This window comes from Wolffia australiana, chromosome 12 (genome assembly GCF_029677425.1).
Source record: "Wolffia australiana isolate 7733 chromosome 12, ASM2967742v1".
In the NCBI taxonomy this organism is placed as follows: Eukaryota; Viridiplantae; Streptophyta; class Magnoliopsida; order Alismatales; family Araceae; genus Wolffia; species Wolffia australiana.
Window position 1 is genome coordinate 6,488,012 of NC_135846.1, and position 21,700 is coordinate 6,509,711.

Here is a 21,700-nt window from a genome sequence, read left to right on the forward strand (position 1 = left end):
TGGCGGCGAGTGGAGTGCCACAATCCCATTCATCATTTTTGATCTACATAAGCCAAAGCCTATAGCACTGGCTACGTCTCCGGCATAAATGCAAGGAGGATGTATAGCTGATATAGGATCTTGTGGAACAGGATTTAATTCTGCGAGCGGTTCGGTACGAACGAAGAAATTTCGAACAAAAGGATCGGAACTCGCTGATAGGAAAAGAGAGAAAAACAAAGCAATGCCAAGAGCTCCGTCGATCCGCTGTTTATCGATTGACTCCGCTCTCTCTTTTTCATCTCGTGCCAGATGCAACAAAAGATGAGTCCTTTTTCCTTCTCGCGAACCACTGGAGCGCCCAGCGCCCAGAAGAGCAAAGCTCATTTTTGGGTAAAGCGGCGCATAAAAAAGGGCTGGCCCGTTACTTCGTAACCTTCGCGAACGAAGTTCAGAATCAACAAGGCGAACGAAGGGAGTGTACAACTGGGGTTTTACACCACTTTTTTGTTGGAGAGATAGAATGGAGTTCTTCACGAAGTTCGAGACAAAGGTTACGAAGGTTCTGAAATCATTAACATAACCTCTTCTTGAGACATTATGGCTTTGGGGTCGACCCCGAAGAAGGAATCCATAAAAACTTGGGATCCAACACCATGATAAAATACTACCCTCATGATTAGACCATGTCCCTGAGATTTGATAAAAGAAAGGTGCATTAGCGGTTAATACGCTGTAATTGGATAAGTTATTAGGAATATGACGGAACGAAAGACCAAGGAAAGGAAGAAGAATGCACCAAAATGCAGGGGCTGCACCAAACGCTGGTGGTTCTTTCTTGTTGTAAGTGAATGCAACGAAAAGACCCAGAAAGAACGAATAATGAGAAAATGCATTTATTGACATGACATTTATTTCTCCGTCGAACCGTCGCGCCTTGGTTCATTCTTTAAGAACCTTCTACTGCTCCAAGCTCGCACTTGATTTCAGAACCGGAAAATCAAAAGTGGAATTCTTTAACTTAATAACTGACTTTTCTTCTTCATTCGCTTTCTTCGCTCCCGCTCCTAAGCGCGTCGCGCCTTCATCTTAATCTGAACGCTCGTAAACTCGCTTCTGCTCCCGCTCCTCGCGCCTTTTTCTTTCTAACAAACATTAGATTAGAAATCAAAAGAAAAGTTCTGTTAGGTTCTTAGTAGCAGTCGACGACCTTTTTACTTCACATAGCTTTTCGTCTCCTTGATAGCTGGAAGTTCTCCAAAAGTATGAAAAGCTGGAGGACTTTGTACCATCCATTCAAGTGTGGTTGGATTCTGTTCAACAGCCCAAGGACTTGGAGCACATTTTTTATTCTTTCCACTGCTTGAAGTGATTGTTACGACCACGAAGAAACGACGAATCCCAACTACGGATATATAAGAGCCGAAACTGCTCAGAGCATTCCATCCGGCGTAAGCATCTGGATAATCTGGAATGCGACGTGGCATACCCGAAAGCCCTAAGAAATGCATTGGAAAGAGGGTCAGATTAACCCCGAAAAAAGTGATCCAAAAATGGATTTGACCTAAAGTTTCAGGGTATGCCCGACCAAAGATTTTACCCACCCAATAGTGAAATCCTGCAAATAAAGCAAAAACGGCTCCCATAGAAAGTACATAATGGAAATGTGCAACCGCATAATAAGTATCATGTAGAGCAATGTCTAGCCCAGAATTAGCTAGAACTATTCCAGTGAGCCCTCCTATTGTGAACAAAAAGATGGACCCTACAGCAAATAACATGGGTGTTTTGTATTGTATCGAACCTCCCCACATGGTAGCGATCCAACTAAAGATTTTTATTCCAGTGGGGACAGCTATAATCATGGTAGCTGCGGTGAAGTAGGCACGCGTATCAACGTCTGAGCCCACAGTAAACATATGATGAGCCCAAACCAGAAATCCAAGAACACCTATACTGATCATGGCATAAACCATGCCTAGATACCCGAAGACCGGTTTTCCCGAAAAGGTCGATACGATATGACTAATAATACCGAATCCAGGCAGAATTGGAATATACACCTCTGGATGACCGAAGAACCGAAAGAGATGCTGGTATAATATGGGGTCTCCCCCTCCAGCAGGATCAGAAAAGGTTGTATTAAAGTTTCGATCGGTTAATAACATTGTAATTGCCCCTGCCAGTACCGGAAGTGATAATAAAAGTGGGAATGCTGTCACTAGAACGGACCACACAAAAAGGGGTGATCTATGCATAGTCATTCCGGGTCCACGCATGTTGGAGATAGTTGTTATAAAATTGATAGAACCTAAAATTGATGAAACACCTGATAGATGAAGACTAGAAATTGCTGAATCAACTGCTCCTCCAGAATGGCTGGTAATACCACTTAAGGGCGGATAGACCGTCCACCCAGTGCCGGTACCCACTTCTACTAAGGCTGGGCTTAATAGGAGCAAGAGACTTGGTGGCAACAACCAGAATGATATATTATTTAATCGTGGAAATGCCATGTCAGGTGCACCTATCAGAATCGGAACAGACCAATTACCAGATCCACCTATCATCGCCGGCATAACCATAAAAAAGATCATTAAAAAAGCGTGAGCCGTTATTAAAACATTATAAAGTTGATGATTCCCACCAAGAATTTGATCGCCGGGTCGTGCTAATTCCATACGAATCAGTACTGAGAAGCATGTGCCCATCACTCCAGCAATGGCACCGAAGATGAAATATAGAGTACCTATATCCTTGTGGTTAGTGGAGAACAGCCATCGGACCGGATTTGTCATTAAAGTTTTATTTCAGAACCTTCCTTATCTGAGAGGAGTCCCCTCGCTTAGGGGCTGAAAAACACCAAATGATGCGGGGAGCGGGAGTCGAACCCAACCACGCACGACCCGATGACAACTGAGTCAAAAAACTTGCGTACGATAACGAGCGAAATGAAGTCGATACCGTGCTTAGGCGCCCCCCCATGTAGTTGGAATGGGAGGTTACCTTTGAAACACTCGCCATTGGGCAATCTCCGGGCGTAAAGGTTCTGCAAGTGTATGATCACTTTATCGAACTCCGAACTGCCTTTCATGCGATAGAAGTTGCAAGTTTCATACTCCAGCCTCGGGTATTCCATTTCGATCCAAACCTGCCAGCCCACATCTATTTATTATATGATTATATATATGATGTATATACGAAATTGTGAGTTCTACCTTCTTCGAAATAACTTGATTTTCATAGTTTACGAAGCGGATAATTAAAAATAAGAACCTGAAAGAAAAGAAGTCACTTCTTTCAGAATCGTGTTGTGCAAGGATGGCTCTTTGCCACCGTAGTGGAGTAGTAGAAGTGGCCTTCCTGGGACAGGAGGCGAGAGTATTGGAGCATTTATCAAGTAGTGTTTGATGGAGTCGAAAACTTTCTGTTTCGTCCCATATTAATTCGGCTCCGTTTAAGAGCTTTTAGAAAGGTTCCGAAGGGGCGAGTGAGCGGGTTACGAAGTCAATGAATTGAAGTCTGCTAATGAGACCGCGCTGTTCTTTGAGATTTTTTGGCGAAGGCAAGCACGCACCTTATCAAGTTCTATCCCCCGGACAATAAAGCCGAGGAGCATTCCGGCAGATACACCGATCTTTGGATGAATCTTGAGCTTGTTAGGCGCGACGCGCGACGGCGCGAGGCGCGACGAGCAAAAGGGGCGTAGCGTGAATGTCTTGGATTGATAAAGGCGCGGAAGCGGTGAATATATGAGGCGCGAGGAGCGTTCAGATTAAGATGAAGACGATGGAGCGGTGGATAAGAAGTCGTGTATCATATTATGGAAAGATGGCCGTCATGGTCCTTTGATATGCGGCTCCAGCATTTTGAAGTCCGAATGGCATGACAACGTAGCAGTAGGTTCCTCGGGGTGTAGTGAATGATGTCTTTTCTTGGTCTTATTTAGCGAGCTTAATCTGGCCCAGGTTCTGAGGTCACGTTACGAAGTCAATGAACAGCGAATGAAGAAGAATGATAAAATCTCGTGGCCAGCGGTGTTATCCACGAAGATATAAATGTGTAGCAGTAGGTAGAAAGTTTAAGGCTTAAGGTCTCGGAAATCTGCACAAACTTGTTTTCAAGTAGCTACTCAAAATATTAAATGGACTCGAATGCGCGGCTGCATACGATAGGTGTAACTTTACTTCGTTACTTCGTAACCTTCGGAACCTCTTGCAAAACAACGTAGCCACCTCACCTCCGCTTTACGCGCTACTTTTACTTCGTAATCTCTATCACGTAAGGCGCGCATACTCTTCTTATATATAGCAAAAGGATATAACTCATGTTAATAGGAGGGAGATTGACTAACTCACTGCGTAGGACGTTTCCTACTCCTACTCCTACTCCTACTCCTTTGGTAATAACCGAAGGAGGAGTAGGAGTAGGAAACGTTATTAGTTCATTATTTCATAACTTCTTTTATGTTTTTTATTTGACTTCGTAACGTTTATTTTTAATGCTGAACCTCTATGGTATGATCGAGGCATGCCCTATCTATGCTATCTTCTTCAAAAGAGGTCGATCTTCCTGATCAATAGCTCTAGATTCTTAACATAGTGGATTTGCATATTGGTACTATTGCTTTAGTATTTTCAATACCTGGCTTTTACTTTACGTAAGGACTATATATATTACCCCCAATTTCTATGAAATACAAGATGCTCATTGAATGATAAGAAACGAATTTTATATGACACAACTCCAGATTTCAAGTTAAGGCGCGAGGAGCGGGAGCGAAGAAGCGACGGCGCGACGGCGCGACATTAGGAGCGTTTACGAGCGGGCGCTTAGGAGCGTGCGAATGAGCAGAAGCGACGGAGCGGGAGCAAAAGAAGTCAATAAGAACACTGAAAAATCAAAAGATAAGAATAATCGTTCAGTTTTAGTTAAGAGTCACTTAATTCCTATTTTGGATGAGCTAAGGGTTCATTGATATTATTCCCCAACACCATATCCATTTTTTCAAGAGACAATAGAATGAATCAAAAGGTTACGAAAGTAAATGAACTTTGTACCGTGCATATCAAGAATCCCAGAAAGTAAAACAAGTAAGTGTTCTCCCCCCTAGACAATGAAATATGTTAACGTGAGGTTCCGACGGAGGAAGAATGAAGTTATATCATCTGCAATCGTCTGAATCTCGAGACGCGGAACCAGTAATATACTTTTTTGAGATAGGTAAACCAAGGTAACTCTCCCTCCCGAGAACCGTATATGAGAATTTAATCTCGTACGGCTCAAGCAAAAACATAAAATACTCTTTTTTCATATAAAATTAAAACTTTTTAGCCACTTGATTTAACCCGAAGACCCGAAGAAATTAAAATCCGGAATCTGTTCTTTGTGATGATAATGCCAAAGAAGCTCATCCGTCTTTCTTTTTTATATTGATTATGTAAACATAACCTCTGGAATCTTATCTTCCCAAATAAAAAGAGTATTTTATTTTAGTTTTTTTGCGTAATGAAAAAATTGACTATTGTTTTACTTTTTATAGGCTTGTTGAGACCCTACAATTAAAACCTCAGATTCATACTAGAACCACGATGATTCATCAATAAGTCCGCTCAAAAGTTCTCTGAGTAAGTTTGATCATCCTGCAGGATTGTAGGGTGAGTACCGCCAACTTGGCGGTACTACAGTCCTATCAACTTCATTTGTTGTGAAATGACCTATAACTCCGTTCGGGATCAGATCAGATTCAGAATCGGAGAATAGGAACAAGAGGAACTACTCTTTACTTAAAGAAAGAGCTTTATAAATAAAGAGAGTTGCTTACTAATCCCCACTAGTCTTATTTACTTAACTCTCAGTCACTGATTCAAGAACGAATACCGAGACAGTTCATGCTGAACCTAAGGTTATGTTTACATAATGGCGATCGCTAAAGAATCAGTAATTGACAGCAAGAACTAAGAATCAATAAAAGGTTCAGCATGAACAATGTGCTTGTGGGGCTTCTTCATGCTGAACCTTGTTATACCGAAGGCGCGAGTGAGCGTTTAGGAGCAAGAGCATGTTGTTCGGTAAAGATGGGTGTTTTGGCTCGCAATAAAACTAGGATCCTGATCGAGCAAGACGCAGTCCTATCTATCTACCTCTCCAGACACAATATCTTGAGTACCTATGATGGTGACTACATCTGCTGGCATGTGATGTTTGGACATAGAATCGAGTCCTTGTGAATGGGCAGAGCCAGGTGCTCTTATTTTCTGACGGTAGGGACGATTGCTTCCATTACTGACCAGAAAGACACCAAATTCTCCTTTAGGTGCTTCAACTGCGGTATAGGTAGAAGGAGCTGGTACGGAAAAACCTTCTGTATAAGGTTCGAAATGGTGAATTGAGGTAGAGTAGACCGATGATCCTGTAGTCATTTGGCCGGCTATTGAAAGAAAAAGCTTGCATCTGCTCCCTAAACTATAACCGGTCCCATCTCTCTCCAGACCTAACGTGGTAGTTTCCCATCATAGGGCTTTCTATCTATAGATTGAGCCATTACCAAAGATCCCATTCGTTCAGAAGTCAGTTGACTGCTTCTATAGATAAGGCGGAGCGCCCTTGGTTCAGCATTATAGCACATAGGGCTTCGGCGCTACTACAGCGCCGCTACCTCGCTATGAGAATGACGCCGCTAATGCTCGGCTGTCGAACCTTCGTTCTTCAAGAATGTTCGCTTTCTCAGCGAAAGTGCTTTCAGAACCTTAAAAGAGATTCTTGGTTTTCTTGCTCCCGCTTCCTTCGTCAAGCCAACTTTCTTTTGGGGATTGGGAGGCGAACGAGCGGGTTACGAAGTGAAGATGAATTTTACGAAGTCAATGAGGGGCGAGTGAGCGGGAGCGTTACGAAGTCAATTCAGATTCATCTGAAGAAGAAAAGCGGACATTTTTTTACAGCATCGAAGATATATAGATATATACATGGTACGCGGTTATCCCGGACAGCGTTCCGGAAAAGTGGCCTACTTGGAAAGAAAGGGCGGGCACTCGCGGTGGGAACTTTTTTTTTAATAACCCCGAGCATTGCAAGCAAGTGAATGGGGCCGAGGCGTGGCGAACGGAACGGTTCATTCAAACGCTGTTCTCGAAGAACCTGGCAATTGCTTCGCACCTGACTGTGATCTCGCAAGTTCTTTCAGAACCTTAAACGCTCCGCCACTCGCGTCTTCATCTTAATCTGAACGCCTCGCGCCTCATATATTCACCGCTCGCGCCTCATTCATCGTTCTGCTCTAAGCGCCTCCGTCGCGTCAGCGTTTTGTTTTGCGGAGCCGTCTTAGTGCTTTCTCTAATGCTAATCCCTCTTTTTGTGCTCCTACGGGAAGAAGAAAACGCGAAGCGTTCTCTTGGTTTCCAGCTTCTAAAGGCTGCCCTCTCTCGGCTGGATGTTGGTCCAGCCTACTACGAGGATTCCGTATCCCGCATCGCCTTCTTTATCCCTCCTAGGTCCCGTGGTTCCTATGCCGCCGCGTTTCCCGGTCCTTTCTTTTAGTGCTTCGACCGAGCGATAGCTTCTAGCTAGTTCAGTGGATAAGATGGCTGCGCTCCAGCTCACTCAAGAATGGGGCGGCAGTGGTCCGCCGGCAAACTCGTTCTGATCTTGGGCGCAGTACATTGGAATCCTGAAGCACCACCACGACGCTACGCTGCACGCCTGCGGTGTGCGGTAAGGCACCACCTGTTGTGCCAGCAGCCAACTCCGCGTGTCAGCTTAGTTATCCTCATCAAGCCACAACCTTGATGTCTAGCTTCCTTGTAGACGGTTCCTTTTCCCCAGATCAATGAAGAAGGTGATGCTAATCAACGAAAACCGGAAGCGGCGCTATGCCGGGCGGGGACGGAAAAGGAACTGCTCAAGAAAGATATTGGGGTTCCCAATGCTTCTCCACGCCCAACGAAACAACCTCGGGATGCTTTACTCCTAACCCCACGACGGTTCCGAGACGGAGCTTAACCTGAGTCTCGGTTAAGAACGGCGATGATCTACGCTTCACACGGCGCACGATTCCATGGATAGTTTCATTCGACCTCGTGATGGAGGACATAGCTTACGATCATCGGCTTTGATCATGCCACTAGGCATTTTATTAGGACATTGCACAATGATCCGAACACTTTGTCGCATCTCTTCGAGCACGGATACAGTAGCGATCATAGCGATCTCCTCTGGTACCTACAGTACGTCAGGATCCGATTGGTCATGAACATCGTAAGGTGCTGCTCTTCGCGAATCCCAGCATACCCAGGTTGGGATGGGTAGGCCCACCACTTAACTTTCACTTAGGCCTGGGCCAAGTCAGTGGGGACCCTGTCGGGCTCCTTCCCCAAAAACTGTACGTGGGAGTTTCCTTCATACGGCTCGAATCATTCTCAGATGCCCCGAGAGGCATCCTTTCCTTTAAATTCCCGTTGGTTCACGCGCAAACGAGCACCGGCGAGCAGGTTCACTTCTTCGTAACGTGATTTACTTCTTTCTTTTATCGCTCCATCGCGTCTTCATCTTCACCGCCTTCGCGCCTTTTGCTCGTCTTCTGCTCCGCTCGTCTGAATCTTAATATTCACCGCTTCGCGCCTTGCACTTCTTAAAAATAAGTAAGAACCTGCTCGTCTTCTGCTCCTAAACGCTCCGTTGCGTCTTCATCTTCACGCTCCATCAGTCGCGTCTTCATCTTAATATTCACCGCTTCGCGCTTTTATTTATTTAACATACATATTGTTTGTGATGGTTGACGGCTTTCTTTCTTCGAGGTACGGAAGTCGCGAGTCCGTGCCTTCCGTACCACCACAGGTTTGGGCAGATCCGCTCCTAAACAAAATTCATTCTGAACCTGGTTCCAAGATGATGCTAATCCTTTTTCCAAACTTCTTCTTTCTTTACTTTGACTTTATGTAAACATAACGCTTCTGCAATAATTTCTTTTGCTCCCGCCGCTCGTCTTCATCTTAATCTTCACGCCGTCTTCATCTTAATCTGAACGCCTCGCGCCTCATATATGAACGCCCGCGCCTTTCTTTGGTTTTGACGAAGCGCGGAAGCGGTGAAGATGAAGATTCAGACGCGACGGAGCGATTTAGAGCGAGGAGCGTTATGAAATAAATTAAGTAGGCGCGAGGAGCAAAAGCGACTTTAGGAGCCGACCTATGAGGCGAGCTGATCTGCTTTGATCCAGGAGAAAGCCCAGTCAGCTTCGTGCAGGTCACGTGATCTACAGCTCGGCCTTCGCTTGGAGGCTTCCTCTACCCACATATCTATGTGCCCGCAGCACTTCCATATGGAGAAAGATGGGCTTACCATGTTCCATCAATAGCACCTAATCTATGCCGATTTTGGCGGACCGTGCTCCACCGGTGAACTCATGCGGTTCGGCGTGCCCAGAGGCGAGAGGCGAATCCGTTCACGGTCCGTAGGGACCAACACTATTCGAAGGAACCCGTCCCGCCATGAATAGTCATGTTTGACTGGGCTTACACACATTCGCTCACTTACGCTGTCCCCTCAGCTTACCCTAGCCCCGAAGTCTCCAAGGCTTCACACAAAATCTTTACTGACAACATATGCATGCTTGAGTAGGGTCAGGCAGAACCGTTGTTGCCTGATGGGAACTTCCCCCATATTGCTATCAATGTCTTCATGTCGCACGACCTCTTAACATTACACCACTGAATCCCCAATCCTTTGCTTGCTGTGCAGTTACAGTACCAATATCCACTAATCGTTGTTTCCAAATACGGTTGCCGGTTGACATCTCTTCTAATTCGTCGATACGAGAAGCAAATTGTTGTGTGGAGGAATCAATATCTCGACATGAGCCAAGAGGCAGATCTTGTGCCACTCCACCAGGTCGTATGAAACTGGCATGCATCCTGGCATCGTTGATCAGAGATTTCTATATGAAAAATACGAATCGGAGTTTGAAGAAGGGGAAGGAGCCCTCGACCCCCAGAGGACTTCTCGATTCTTGCGATTCACGGCCCGGCGCGTGGTTATGTACATGTTCCGACTCGCCGGTCATTATAGATCTAGTGGCATGGCGAGGCGAAGGGAGCTTTAGAAAGTAGGGGCTTTACTTCGTAACCTGGCGCGAAGCGAAGGGATTGGATTTCACCTATGATCAGATCAGTGGGCAACCAACGTGTACTTGTGGTGTTGTTGACGTTGACTTTATTAAAGCGAATTTTTAAGTAGGTTGCTCAAGCTGCTCCCAGCTCAAAGGTGGAGGGGGTGCAGTGAAGATCTAGGAGTGTGAGCAGTACGAGCTGAAAGGCTCCCATACTGTTTGGAGGGCAGGGGGCATAGATGCCAAACCTGACCCCTATCTATCGTCGTAGAAGCTGTTCCTTTGAAAGATTATGGTTCTCGGGTATCCAATCAATTAATCCTCCAAACCAACTAAACCGGGGAAGCTGAAATGGAAATGAAATTGTAGGGTGAGGAATTGGAAGTTCGCTCGCTCAATTCGCTTTAACGCTCGTTTAGTAGACCGCTCCATCAGTCGCGTCTGAATCTGAATCTTCACGCTCGTCGCGCTTTTTGCTCGCCGCGCCGTCGAACCTCTGAACCTTACTACAAGTAAGTCAAGTTCATGCTGAACTTCTTGCAGAACCTGTCTCGTCTTGCTTCGGCGAAGCTGTCTGTAGGCATTCTGGTAAGAAGACTCCTTTGAAGGTCGACCACTACATGAGAGCGATAGCGAAGCCAAGCCGTCAAAAGGTGAGCAGCCTTTATAGCAATAGCAAACGGCCTACTTATAGCCCTTTTTCTTATTTAGTTTAGTTTGAACTTGTTAAATTATTTCAGAACCGAATGTTCTTCAAGTTCTTGCAGTTCGCCGCCCCTTTTGCTCCCGCTACTAAACGCTCACTCGCGCCTCAGAACCTATTGCTTGTCGAATAGCCGTTAGGGACCGGAAAGAGAAAGGGGTTGGTTGTTGTTGGGAGGGTAGCCGCCTTATTTAGGCTACCCCACTTACAAGTAAACCAGATATGGAGATGGCGACGTCGCTGTTTCCATTATTAGATTTTAAAATAGCAAGCGTAGCGTTAATCATTTATTTACAACGGAATGGTATATAAAGTCAACAGATCTTAACAAATGATATAGTCTTTTTTATGGCTACACCAGTTGAGGGTAGTTCTAGATCTGGGCCAAGACGAACTCTTGTAGGGATTTCTTGAAACCGTTGAATTCGAATATGGTAAAGTAGCTCCGGCTGTGGTATTACTCGGAGTCGCAATGGCTCTATTTGCTCCTATCTATTATTTTGTTATAATTCTTCCGTGGTTCAGTGAGTTAGGTTCTGTTCTGAAAGAGATGAAGTACTAGTCTAGGACTCGGATTTCTAGTTTGGTTGGTAGTTCGTGAAATTTATTTGTTTCGGTATCGTGTGTGACTTGTTATAATTGATCCTATTGATTCAAATGGATCTGTCATCTTGATTTGGAAGTACAACCGTCTTATATTTATTATAGTTTCCGAGCACGGAATATATCGAATAGATCAATAAAATAAAGATTTGAACGCTCCGTCGTCGCGCTCGTAATCGGACTCCAAATGTCAAAATATCTTTACTTCGTAACGGTTACGACCTTTCAGAACTATGTGTTGGAAGTACAACTATTTATCTGGATGAAGTTGAGTCATTACATCTATTCATTAAATAAGTGATGATCAAACTTACTCAGAGAACTTTTGAGCGGACTTATTGATGAATCATCGTGGTTCTAGTATGAATCTGAGGTTTTAATTGTAGGGTCTCAACAAGCCTATAAAAAGTAAAACAATAGTCAATTTTTTCATTACGCAAAAAAACTAAAATAAAATACTCTTTTTATTTGGGAAGATAAGATTCCAGAGGTTATGTTTACATAATCAATATAAAAAAGAAAGACGGATGAGCTTCTTTGGCATTATCATCACAAAGAACAGATTCCGGATTTTAATTTCTTCGGGTCTTCGGGTTAAATCAAGTGGCTAAAAAGTTTTAATTTTATATGAAAAAAGAGTATTTTATGTTTTTGCTTGAGCCGTACGAGATTAAATTCTCATATACGGTTCTCGGGAGGGAGAGTTACCTTGGTTTACCTATCTCAAAAAAGTATATTACTGGTTCTGCGTCTCGAGATTCAGACGATTGTAGATGATATAACTTCATTCTTCCTCCGTCGGAACCTCACGTTAACATATTTCATTGTCTAGGGGGGAGAACACTTACTTGTTTTACTTTCTGGGATTCTTGATATGCACGGTACAAAGTTCATTTACTTTCGTAACCTTTTGATTCATTCTATTGTCTCTTGAAAAAATGGATATGGTGTTGGGGAATAATATCAATGAACCCTTAGCTCATCCAAAATAGGAATTAAGTGACTCTTAACTAAAACTGAACGATTATTCTTATCTTTTGATTTTTCAGTGTTCTTATTGACTTCTTTTGCTCCCGCGGACGCTTTCAGAGGCGAAAGGCCATGGGGAGATACCGTCTGTGATCCATGGATCTCCGATTGGGAAACCGTATCCAAGCTCCGTGGTTAGTCTGCGCTCTTTGGACTTTCAAAACTTAGCGAACTGAAACATCTGAGTAGCTAAAGGAAAGGAAATCAACCGAGACCCCGTTAGTAGCGGCGAGCGAGAGCGGATTGGGGTTTGAATTAAAAAAAGTGCGTTCCGGTTTCATTCGATTTGTTGTGAATTGGATGATGGAAAAACCAGCAAGCAGCAAGCGTAGGCTGTGTTGCCGTAGCGCGCCCTACTGAGTTGTACAAAGTCAGCAACTGGGGCGCAAGCGTAGGCAACACAGGACTTACGGGGTGGGGCGCGCATGAGGTGTAAGGTGTAAGGTGTGAGGTGTGAAGTGTGAAGTGAAGTGAAGTGAAGTGAAGTGAAGTGAAGTGTAAAGTGAAGTGAAGTGAAGTGTGAAGTGAAGTGAAGTGAAGTGTGTGAAGTGAAGTGAAGTGTGTAAAGTGAAGTTAAGTGAAGTGTGAAGTGAATTGTGTGAAGTAAAGTGAAGTGTGAAGTGTAAGGTGTGAGGTGTGAGGTGTAAGGTGTGAGGTGTGAGGTGTGAAGTGTGAAGTGTGAGGTGTAAGGTGTAAGGTGTGAGGTGTGAGGTGTGAGGTGTAAGGTGTGAAGTGTGAAGTGTAAGGTGTAAGGTGTGAAGTGTATTTTTTATGAAAATCTGCTCTATCCCTTCTATTTTTGCTTCTCCAGAGAAGGTTATGTTATTTTTAACATAAAACGTTATCCAGCGGATAAGTGTTCGCAACGCATACCGAAAAAGGCGCGACGGAGCGGAGCAGAAGGGAGCGAAATAATGACTAGTCTTTTTTTTTCAATCCGCTCAGCGACGAGCGATTTATGAGCAGAAGCGACGAAGCGGATACTTTACTTCGTAACCTTTCAGATTCAGACTGGAGCGCAGGTTTTTTTATCTTCAAGATAAAAAAAAAGTGGAGGGGGGCTTTGATTATACAAGACAGACCTTGACTGCCGCAAAATAAAGTGTTATACGCCAAGCCCTATAGAGAGCACCTTGGTCGTCTATAGGAAGGAAGAGAGGTTCTGAAAGAAGGTCTTCACCGGCCCATTGTTATTTAGCGTGGGGCGCCTGCATTACAAGAGCAGGTAACGAGACCAACACTTATTTTTATCGCCAGCCACTTCATTCAATCAATCATATGTTCTATTCGCATTCATTACTTTTTTATTTCGGGATGCTTCTTTTAACCGGTTGCTTGGTGCCAAGCAACCCATTGGCAAAGAATAATAAGCAAAAAGCAACTAAGCTTTAGATTTGCTTTAGCTACCGCTTTTTTTTTCAACACAGAGCCGGGAGGCCAGGCCGGAAGTCTCTTGCACGCAAGGAGATGCTGCTTAGGATGTCATGGTTTCGGGGCGCCATGATCCTTCTCTCTGGAACAATCGAGGGCACTGACTTACTTCATCATCGCTCAGTGAGCTCTTAACGCCAATAGCGCTTCGCTTGTATGCAAGGCGCGAGTTTACGAGCGTGAATATGAGGATGAAGACGCGAGTGAGCGAGCGGAGGCAAGGAGATGCATTTTTAGTACTGGTTGGTGGTACTGGACAAGCTCCAGGGGAATAATCTCTTTCTTAACAGAACCTTTCTTTTCCATGACGACTAGGAACAGGCAAATAAAAAATTTCACTTCGAATTCCGGACCTCAACATCCTGCTGCTCATGGTGTTTCACGATCAGTATTGGAAATGAACGGAGAAGTGGTGGAACGTGCGGAACCACATATTGGATTACTCCAGTGCGGCACGAAGCCGCTGACGTCGAGTAGGCTCCTATGCCGCTAGCTATGCCCAGCTCGGTCCCCCGGTGGAGGTTCCGTAGCGCGTCATGAGCACCGGGCAAGAAAGAGGCGGGGCGGTTGAGCAACTCAAGTGAACCGAACTTACTTTTTGGGATAGAAGGGAGAAGGTTGTGAAGGTGGCCTCGTTATCCACACATCCGGTCGGCAGGGGTGATTATATCACCACCTGGGTTTTCACGAGCGTTGGCGGGTCCTGGAGTGCCCGTCAAGGGCGCTAGCGCATACCCCGGGGTGATCATCACCACCTGCACCTCACATCTCGGCACAGTGGAACGTGTAACCCGCCTGCTGTCCAAGTCAACCACTCAATTTCCTGTCATCCATAGCGCCTAACAGAGCGTGGCAGCAAGGGACAACCCACCCATACGACAGCCAGCGGGGAGGATGGCACTACTGGCAAAGACCGTCTGGCGAAAACGCCGTAGGCGCGAAGCGTGGTAGGCCTGCGCCGGGGGAGCAACGCATAGGTTCCGAAGGAAAGGGAGCCCGGACGGTGGAAGAGCCAGGGGAGGCCGGGTCATTTGACGGAAATGGAAGGTTCAGCATGAACGGCTCATTCATTCTTGAAGAGGTTCCGAAGAGTTTACGAGCGGGTTCGACGGCGCTTAGTTAGGAGCGTTTACGAGCGGGAGCGGCGAAGTCGAGCAGTCTCAATTTTACTACAGGTACGAAGTAAGGGCTGGGCCACCTCGAATGGCGTGAGCCGCATGCGGGGAGACCCGCACGTACGGTTTTCAGGGGGATATGGCCGAAAGACCGGCCGGCGCCCACCCGACTAGAGGAACTGAGAAATTAATAGAGTACAAAACTTATCTTCAAGCTTTACCTTATTCTGATCGTTTAGAGGGCGATCGCGGAGTCACTGAATGAAGTCCTCCGTTTATTTCGGAGGTTCAGCATCTGAACGAGGCAGATATGACTAAGTGACATATGGAATATGGCGACGACAACAGCATGTCGTAGAAGGAGATAACTGGTGGAGCCAACGACCCACTAAGACTCACGTATCTACAACTACATCCCCGAGCGGCAGTAAAACGGGGGCGTGAATGCGAGATGCCAGCGGAATGATCGGCCGGACAGAGGCTAGGGCTGCTTCCCACCGCGTCCTTCCTTGTGTGTCGGAGATACAAAGCGAGTGCACCGGAAAAGAACGGGAACTGGGTCGTCCATGGCGAAGCATCCGAAGCATAACTGCACACTCACACGATCTTTGCCGAGAGATAGGAGCATTCGGTGGAACCGGTGAACTACACTTGCTTCTGGATAGATGTGTGGGACAGAGGGCTCGTGGTACCTGCTGCCCACCCTTCCTCCGCTTTGATAACCGTGTGAACGGAGAGTGGGCAGAGCAGAAGGGAAGGAGGTCCTCATACGGAGTCGCACACTTGAGCTGTGCGGGAGACTGGAGAATGGGTCGAGTAAACTCCCCTGGGGCCGATAAAAGACGAAACATTTTTGGTATTGTCTTAGTGATTGGAAAGGTTACGAAGTAACGAAGTCAAAGGCGCGACGAGCAGAAGGGTTTGGTTCTGCAAGAAAGAACGAAGGCGCGAGGGAGCGGAGCGAAGAAGCGACGAGCAAAAGGGGCGAAGCGGAGGCGCTTAGGAGCAGAAGGGGCGAAGCGTAAAGAAAACCCTCTGATCCATTCATTTCTGCAAGCAGGCGGGATCCAGAATAAAGCCCCCCTCCTATTCGAGCGAGGCCGGGTGGCCTCCCTTTTCCTTCTTCTTATTTTCTTGCTCCGTCGCACCTGCTCATAAATTCGCACGTCGCCCCCGCTCCTCGCTTGGTTATCCGAAGTAACAGAAGAACTGCAAGAAAACAATCCCAACTCATATTAAAAAAGTGCTACTTCAATTCAAGCGCTTGAAAACAACCTTGACTATAAGAAGCAAAGTACCCAACGGGAACGATCGTTTCCGGGTTTCTTTTTTCTTCATTCGCTGTGACTTCTTATGTTCAAAATAACAGAACTTTCTTATGATGAATCTGAATCTTCTTTATCCGTGACTCCGCTCCCGCTCACTCGCGCCTTCATTGACTTCTTAGCAGATTCATCTTCATTGACTTCGTAACATTCATCTTCACTTCGTAACCCGCTCGTTCGCCCCTTACGTTCTGAAATAATTGGATAACGTTTACTTCGCTCCTAAACGCTCGCTCACTCGCGTCTTCATCTTAATCTTCACGCTCCTCGCGCCTCATTCATCGTAACCGCTACGCGCCTTGTCGGGACCGCTGTCGCTTTCCTCTCCCCCCCCGGAGTTTCAAGCAAGCTTTCTTCGTTCTGATTAAAATCAGGAGGTTCCCTCCCTCAACCCAGCTTTCAATACTAATAAAACGTCACGCTGCCATTTCATTTTTCCAATATCATGGAATAGCATGGCCTGGGGCTAAGGTAACTCAAGTGGGAGAGCCGTGTTATGGGTGACCTTATTGCACGGTTCAGAGAGCACTTGTGTATGTGATGCAAGTGAACGTGTACGAAAAAGCTGTCGTCAAGTTTCGTTGTTCGTTCCGTCGTCGACCCTATCTATGTTTCTACGATGGCCCAAGAACACGCTCATTCTTCAGCCGTAGAGAGACTTTTGAATTGCGAGGTACCATTACGAGCTCAATATATACGAGTGTTATTCTGTGAAATAACTCGAATTTCAAATCATTCACTTGCTTCAACTACTCATGCTATGGATGTGGGAGCATCAACTCCGTTCCTTTGGGCTTCTGAGGAGCGGGAGAAATTGTTGGAATTCTATGAAAGAGTCCCGGGAGCCAGGATGCATGCCAGTTTCATACGACCTGGTGGAGTGGCACAAGATCTGCCTCTTGGCTCATGTCGAGATATTGATTCCTCCACACAACAATTTGCTTCTCGTATCGACGAATTAGAAGAGATGTCAACCGGCAACCGTATCTGGAAACAACGATTAGTGGATATTGGTACTGTAACTGCACAGCAAGCAAAGGATTGGGGATTCAGTGGTGTAATGTTAAGAGGTCGTGCGACATGAAGACATTGATAGCAATATGGGGGAAGTTCCCATCAGGCAACAACGGTTCTGCCTGACCCTACTCAAGCATGCATATGTTGTCAGTAAAGATTTTGTGTGAAGCCTTGGAGACTTCGGGGCTAGGGTAAGCTGAGGGGGGACAGCGTAAGTGAGCGAATGTGTGTAAGCCCAGTCAAACATGACTATTCATGGCGGGACGGGTTCCTTCGAATAGTGTTGGTCCTACGGACCGTGAACGGATTCGCCTCTGGCCTCTGGGCACGTCGGAACCGCATGAGTTCACCGGGGTGGAGCACGGTCCGCCAAAATCGGCATAGATTAGGTGCTATTGATGGAACATGGTAAGCCCATCTTTCTCCATATGGAAGTGCTGCGGGCACATAGATATGTGGGTAGAGGAAGCCTCCAAAAGCGAAGGCCGAGCTGTAGATCACGTGACCTGCACCGAAGCTGACTGGGCTTTCTCCTGGATCAAAGCAGATCAGCTCGCCTCATAGGTCGGCTCCTAAAGTCGCTTTTGCTCCTCGCGCCTACTTAATTTATTTCATAACCGCTCCTCGCTCCTAAATCGCTCCGTCGCGTCTGAATCTTCATCTTCACCGCTTCCGCGCCTTCGTCAAAACCAAAGAAAGGCGCGGAAGCGGTGAATATATGAGGCGCGAGGAGCGTTCAGATTAAGATGAAGACGAGCGTGAAGATTAAGATGAAGACGAGCGAGCGGGAGCAAAAGGAAATTATTGCAGAACGTTATGTTTACATAAAGTCAAAGTAAAGAAAGAAGAAGTTTGGAAAAAAGGATTAGCATCATCTTCGGAACCAGGTTCAGAATGAATTTTGTTTAGGAGCGGGATCTGCCCAAACCTGTGGTGGTACGGAAGGCACGGACTCCGCGACTTCCGTACCTCAGAGAAAGAAAGCCGTCAACCATCACAAACAATATGTATGTTAAATAAATAAAAGGCGCGGAAGCGGTGAATATTAAGATGAAGACGCGACTGATGGAGCGTGAAGATGAAGACGCGACGGAGCGTTTAGGAGCAGAAGACGAGCAGGTTCTTACTTATTTTTAAGAAGTGCAAGGCGCGGAAGCGGTGAATATTAAGATTCAGACGAGCGGAGCAGAAGACGAGCAAAAGGCGCGGAAGCGGTGAAGATGAAGACGCGATGGAGCGATAAAAGAAAGAAGTAAATCACGTTACGAAGAAGTGAACCTGCTCGGCCGGTGCTCGTTTGCGCGCGCGTGAACCAACGGGGAATTTAAAAAGGAAAGGATGCCTCTCGGGGCATCTGAGAATGATTCGAGCCGTATGAAGGGAAACTCCCACGTACAGTTTTTTTGGGGGGGGGGAAGGAGCCCGACAGGGTCCCCCCACTGACTTGGCCCAGGCCTAAGTGAAAGTTAAGTGGTGGGCCTACCCATCCCAACCTGGGGTATGCTGGGATTCGCGAAGAGCAGCACCTTACGATGTTCATGACCAATCGGATCCTGACGTACCTGTAGGTACCAGAGGAGATCGCTATGATCGTTACTGTATCCGTATCGAAGAGATGCGACAAAGTGTTCGGATCATTGTGCAATGTCCTAATAAAATGCCTAGTGGCATGATCAAAGCCGATGATCGTAAGCTATGTCCTCCATCACGAGGTCGAATGAAACTATCCATGGAATCGTGCGCCGTGTGAAACGTAGATCATCGCCGTTCTTAACCGAGACTCAGGTTAAGCTCCGTCTCGGAACCGTCGTGGGGTTAGGAGTAAAGCATCCCGAGGTTGTTTCGTTGGGCGTGGAGAAGCATTGGGAACCCCAATATCTTTCTTCGGAGCAGTTCCTTTTCCCGTCCCCCCGCCCCGGCATAGCGCTTCGCTTCCGGTTTTTCGTTGATTAGCATCACCTTCTTCATTGATCTGGGGGAAAAGGAACCGTCTACAAGGGAAGCTAGACATCAAGGTTGTGGCTTGATGAGGATAACTAAGCTGACACGCCGGAGTTGGCTGCTGGCACAACAGGGTGGTGCCTTACCGCACCGCAGGCGTACGCGCGGTAGCGTTCGTGGTGGTGCTTCAGGATTCCAATGTACTGCGTCCAAGATCAGAACGAGTTTGCCGGCGGACCACTGCCGTCCCATTCTTGAGTGAGCTGGAGCGCAGCCATCTTATCCACTGAACTAGCTAGAAGCTATCGCTTCGGGTCGAAGCACTAAAAGAAAAGGACCGGGAAACGCGGCGGCATAGGAACCACGGGACCCAGGAGGGATAAAGACGATGTACGGGATACGGAATCCTCGTAGTAGGCTGGACCAACATCCAGCCGAGAGAGGGCAGCCTTTAGAAGCTGGAAACCAAGAGAACGCTTCGCGTTTTCTTCTTCCCGTAGGAGCACAAAAAGAGGGATTAGCATTAGAGAAAGCACTAAGACGGCTCCGCAAAACAAAACGCTGACGCGACGGAGGCGCTTAGGAGCAGAACGATGAATGAGGCGCGGAAGCGGTGAATATATGAGGCGCGAGGAGCGTTCAGATTAAGATGAAGACGCGAGTGAGCGGGAGCGTTTAAGGTTCTGAAAGAACTTGCGAGATCACAGTCAGGTGCGAAGCAATTGCCAGGTTCTTCAAGAACAGCATTTGAATGAACCGTTCCGTTCGCCACGCCCCGGCCCCATTCACTTGCTTGCAATTCTCGTGGTTATTAAAAAAAAAGTTCCCACCGGCGAGAGTGCCCGCCCTTTCTTTCAAGTAGGCCACTTTTCCGGAACGCTGTCCGGGATAACCGCGTACCGTGTATATATCTATATATCTTCGATGCTGTAAAAAAATGTCCGCTTTTCTTCTTCAGATTCATCTGAATTGACTTCGTAACGCTCCCGCTCACTCGCCCCTCATTGACTTCGTAACATTCATCTTCACTTCGTAACCCGCTCGTTCGCCCCTCCCAATCCCCAAAAAGAAAGTTGGCTTGACGAAGGAAGCGGGAGCAAGAAAACCAAGAATCTCTTTTAAGGTTCTGAAAGCACTTTCGCTACTGAGAAAGCGAACATTCTTGAAGAACGAAGGTTCGACAGCCGAGCATTAGCGAAGCGTCATTCTCATAGCGAGGTAGCGAAGCGCTGTAGTAGCGCCGAAGCCCTATGTGCTATAATGCTGAACCAAGGACGCTCCGCCTTATCTATAGAAGCAGTCAACTGACTTCTGAACGAATGGGATCTTTGGTAATGGCTCAATCTATAGATAGAAAGCCCTATGATGGGAAACTACCACGTTAGGTCTGGAGAGAGATGGGACCGGTTATAGTTTAGGGGGAGCAGATGCAAGCTTTTTCTTTCAATAGCCGGCCAAATGACTACAGGATCATCGGTCTACTCTACCTCAATTCACCATTTCGAACCTTATACAGAAGGTTTTTCCGTACCAGCTCCTTCTACCTATACCGCAGTTGAAGCACCTAAAGGAGAATTTGGTGTCTTTCTGGTCAGTAATGGAAGCAATCGTCCCTACCGTCGTAAAATAAGAGCACCTGGCTCTGCCCATTCACAAGGACTCGATTCTATGTCCAAACATCACATGCCAGCAGATGTAGTCACCATCATAGGTACTCAAGATATTGTGTCTGGAGAGGTAGATAGATAGGACTGCGTCTTGCTCGATCAGGATCCTAGTTTTATTGCGAGCCAAAACACCCATCTTTACCGAACAACATGCTCTTGCTCCTAAACGCTCACTCGCGCCTTCGGTATAACAAGGTTCAGCATGAAGAAGCCCCCACAAGCACATTGTTCATGCTGAACCTTTTATTGATTCTTAGTTCTTGCTGTCAATTACTGATTCTTTAGCGATCGCCATTATGTAAACATAACCTTAGGTTCAGCATGAACTGTCTCGGTATTCGTTCTTGAATCAGTGACTGAGAGTTAAGTAAATAAGACTAGTGGGGATTAGTAAGCAACTCTCTTTATTTATAAAGCTCTTTCTTTAAGTAAAGAGTAGTTCCTCTTGTTCCTATTCTCCGATTCTGAATCTGATCTGATCCCGAACGGAGTTTATTTCGGGCTCTGTAGAGCGTTAGAATGCGTCTTCTGGTCGTACCATCTGATTCGTTAAACGTTGGTAAATCAGTAAGAAGATCGCTGTCTGCTGGTATTGCAAATAATGAAAGAAAGACCTTTTCTGTTATAGAGCCAATATGATCGTATTGATCCTTCCTTGAAAGAATCGCTCTTTTTTTAGGGAGCAGGAAAAGCAAAAAAGGGGGAAGAGCGGTCAATCCTTTCTAAGGAGCTTAGCTTCCCAACCACCGAACAACCCGGTGATTCCTCTTCCTTCCGCCGGGGAACTA

At 46.3% G+C, this 21,700-nt stretch overlaps 1 protein-coding gene and 1 pseudogene across 1 annotated transcript; one reads left to right on the forward strand and one right to left on the reverse strand.

Moving 5' to 3' along the window:
- LOC144710318 (uncharacterized) lies at positions 1 to 468 on the forward strand. Its single transcript, XM_078584056.1, has one exon. It carries the CDS (start codon positions 89 to 91, stop codon positions 305 to 307), a length of 219 nt encoding a protein of 72 aa, XP_078440182.1. The 5' UTR covers positions 1 to 88; the 3' UTR covers positions 308 to 468.
- A 14,518-nt stretch (positions 469 to 14,986) lies between these two features.
- LOC144710622 (uncharacterized) lies at positions 14,987 to 15,912 on the reverse strand (annotated as a pseudogene).
- Between the last annotated feature and the right edge of the window lie 5,788 nt (positions 15,913 to 21,700).

Coding starts and splice junctions, on each gene's coding strand:
- LOC144710318 (XM_078584056.1), top strand. CDS start 89: ATGCAAGGAGGATGTATAGCTGATATAGGATCTTGTGGAACAGGATTT.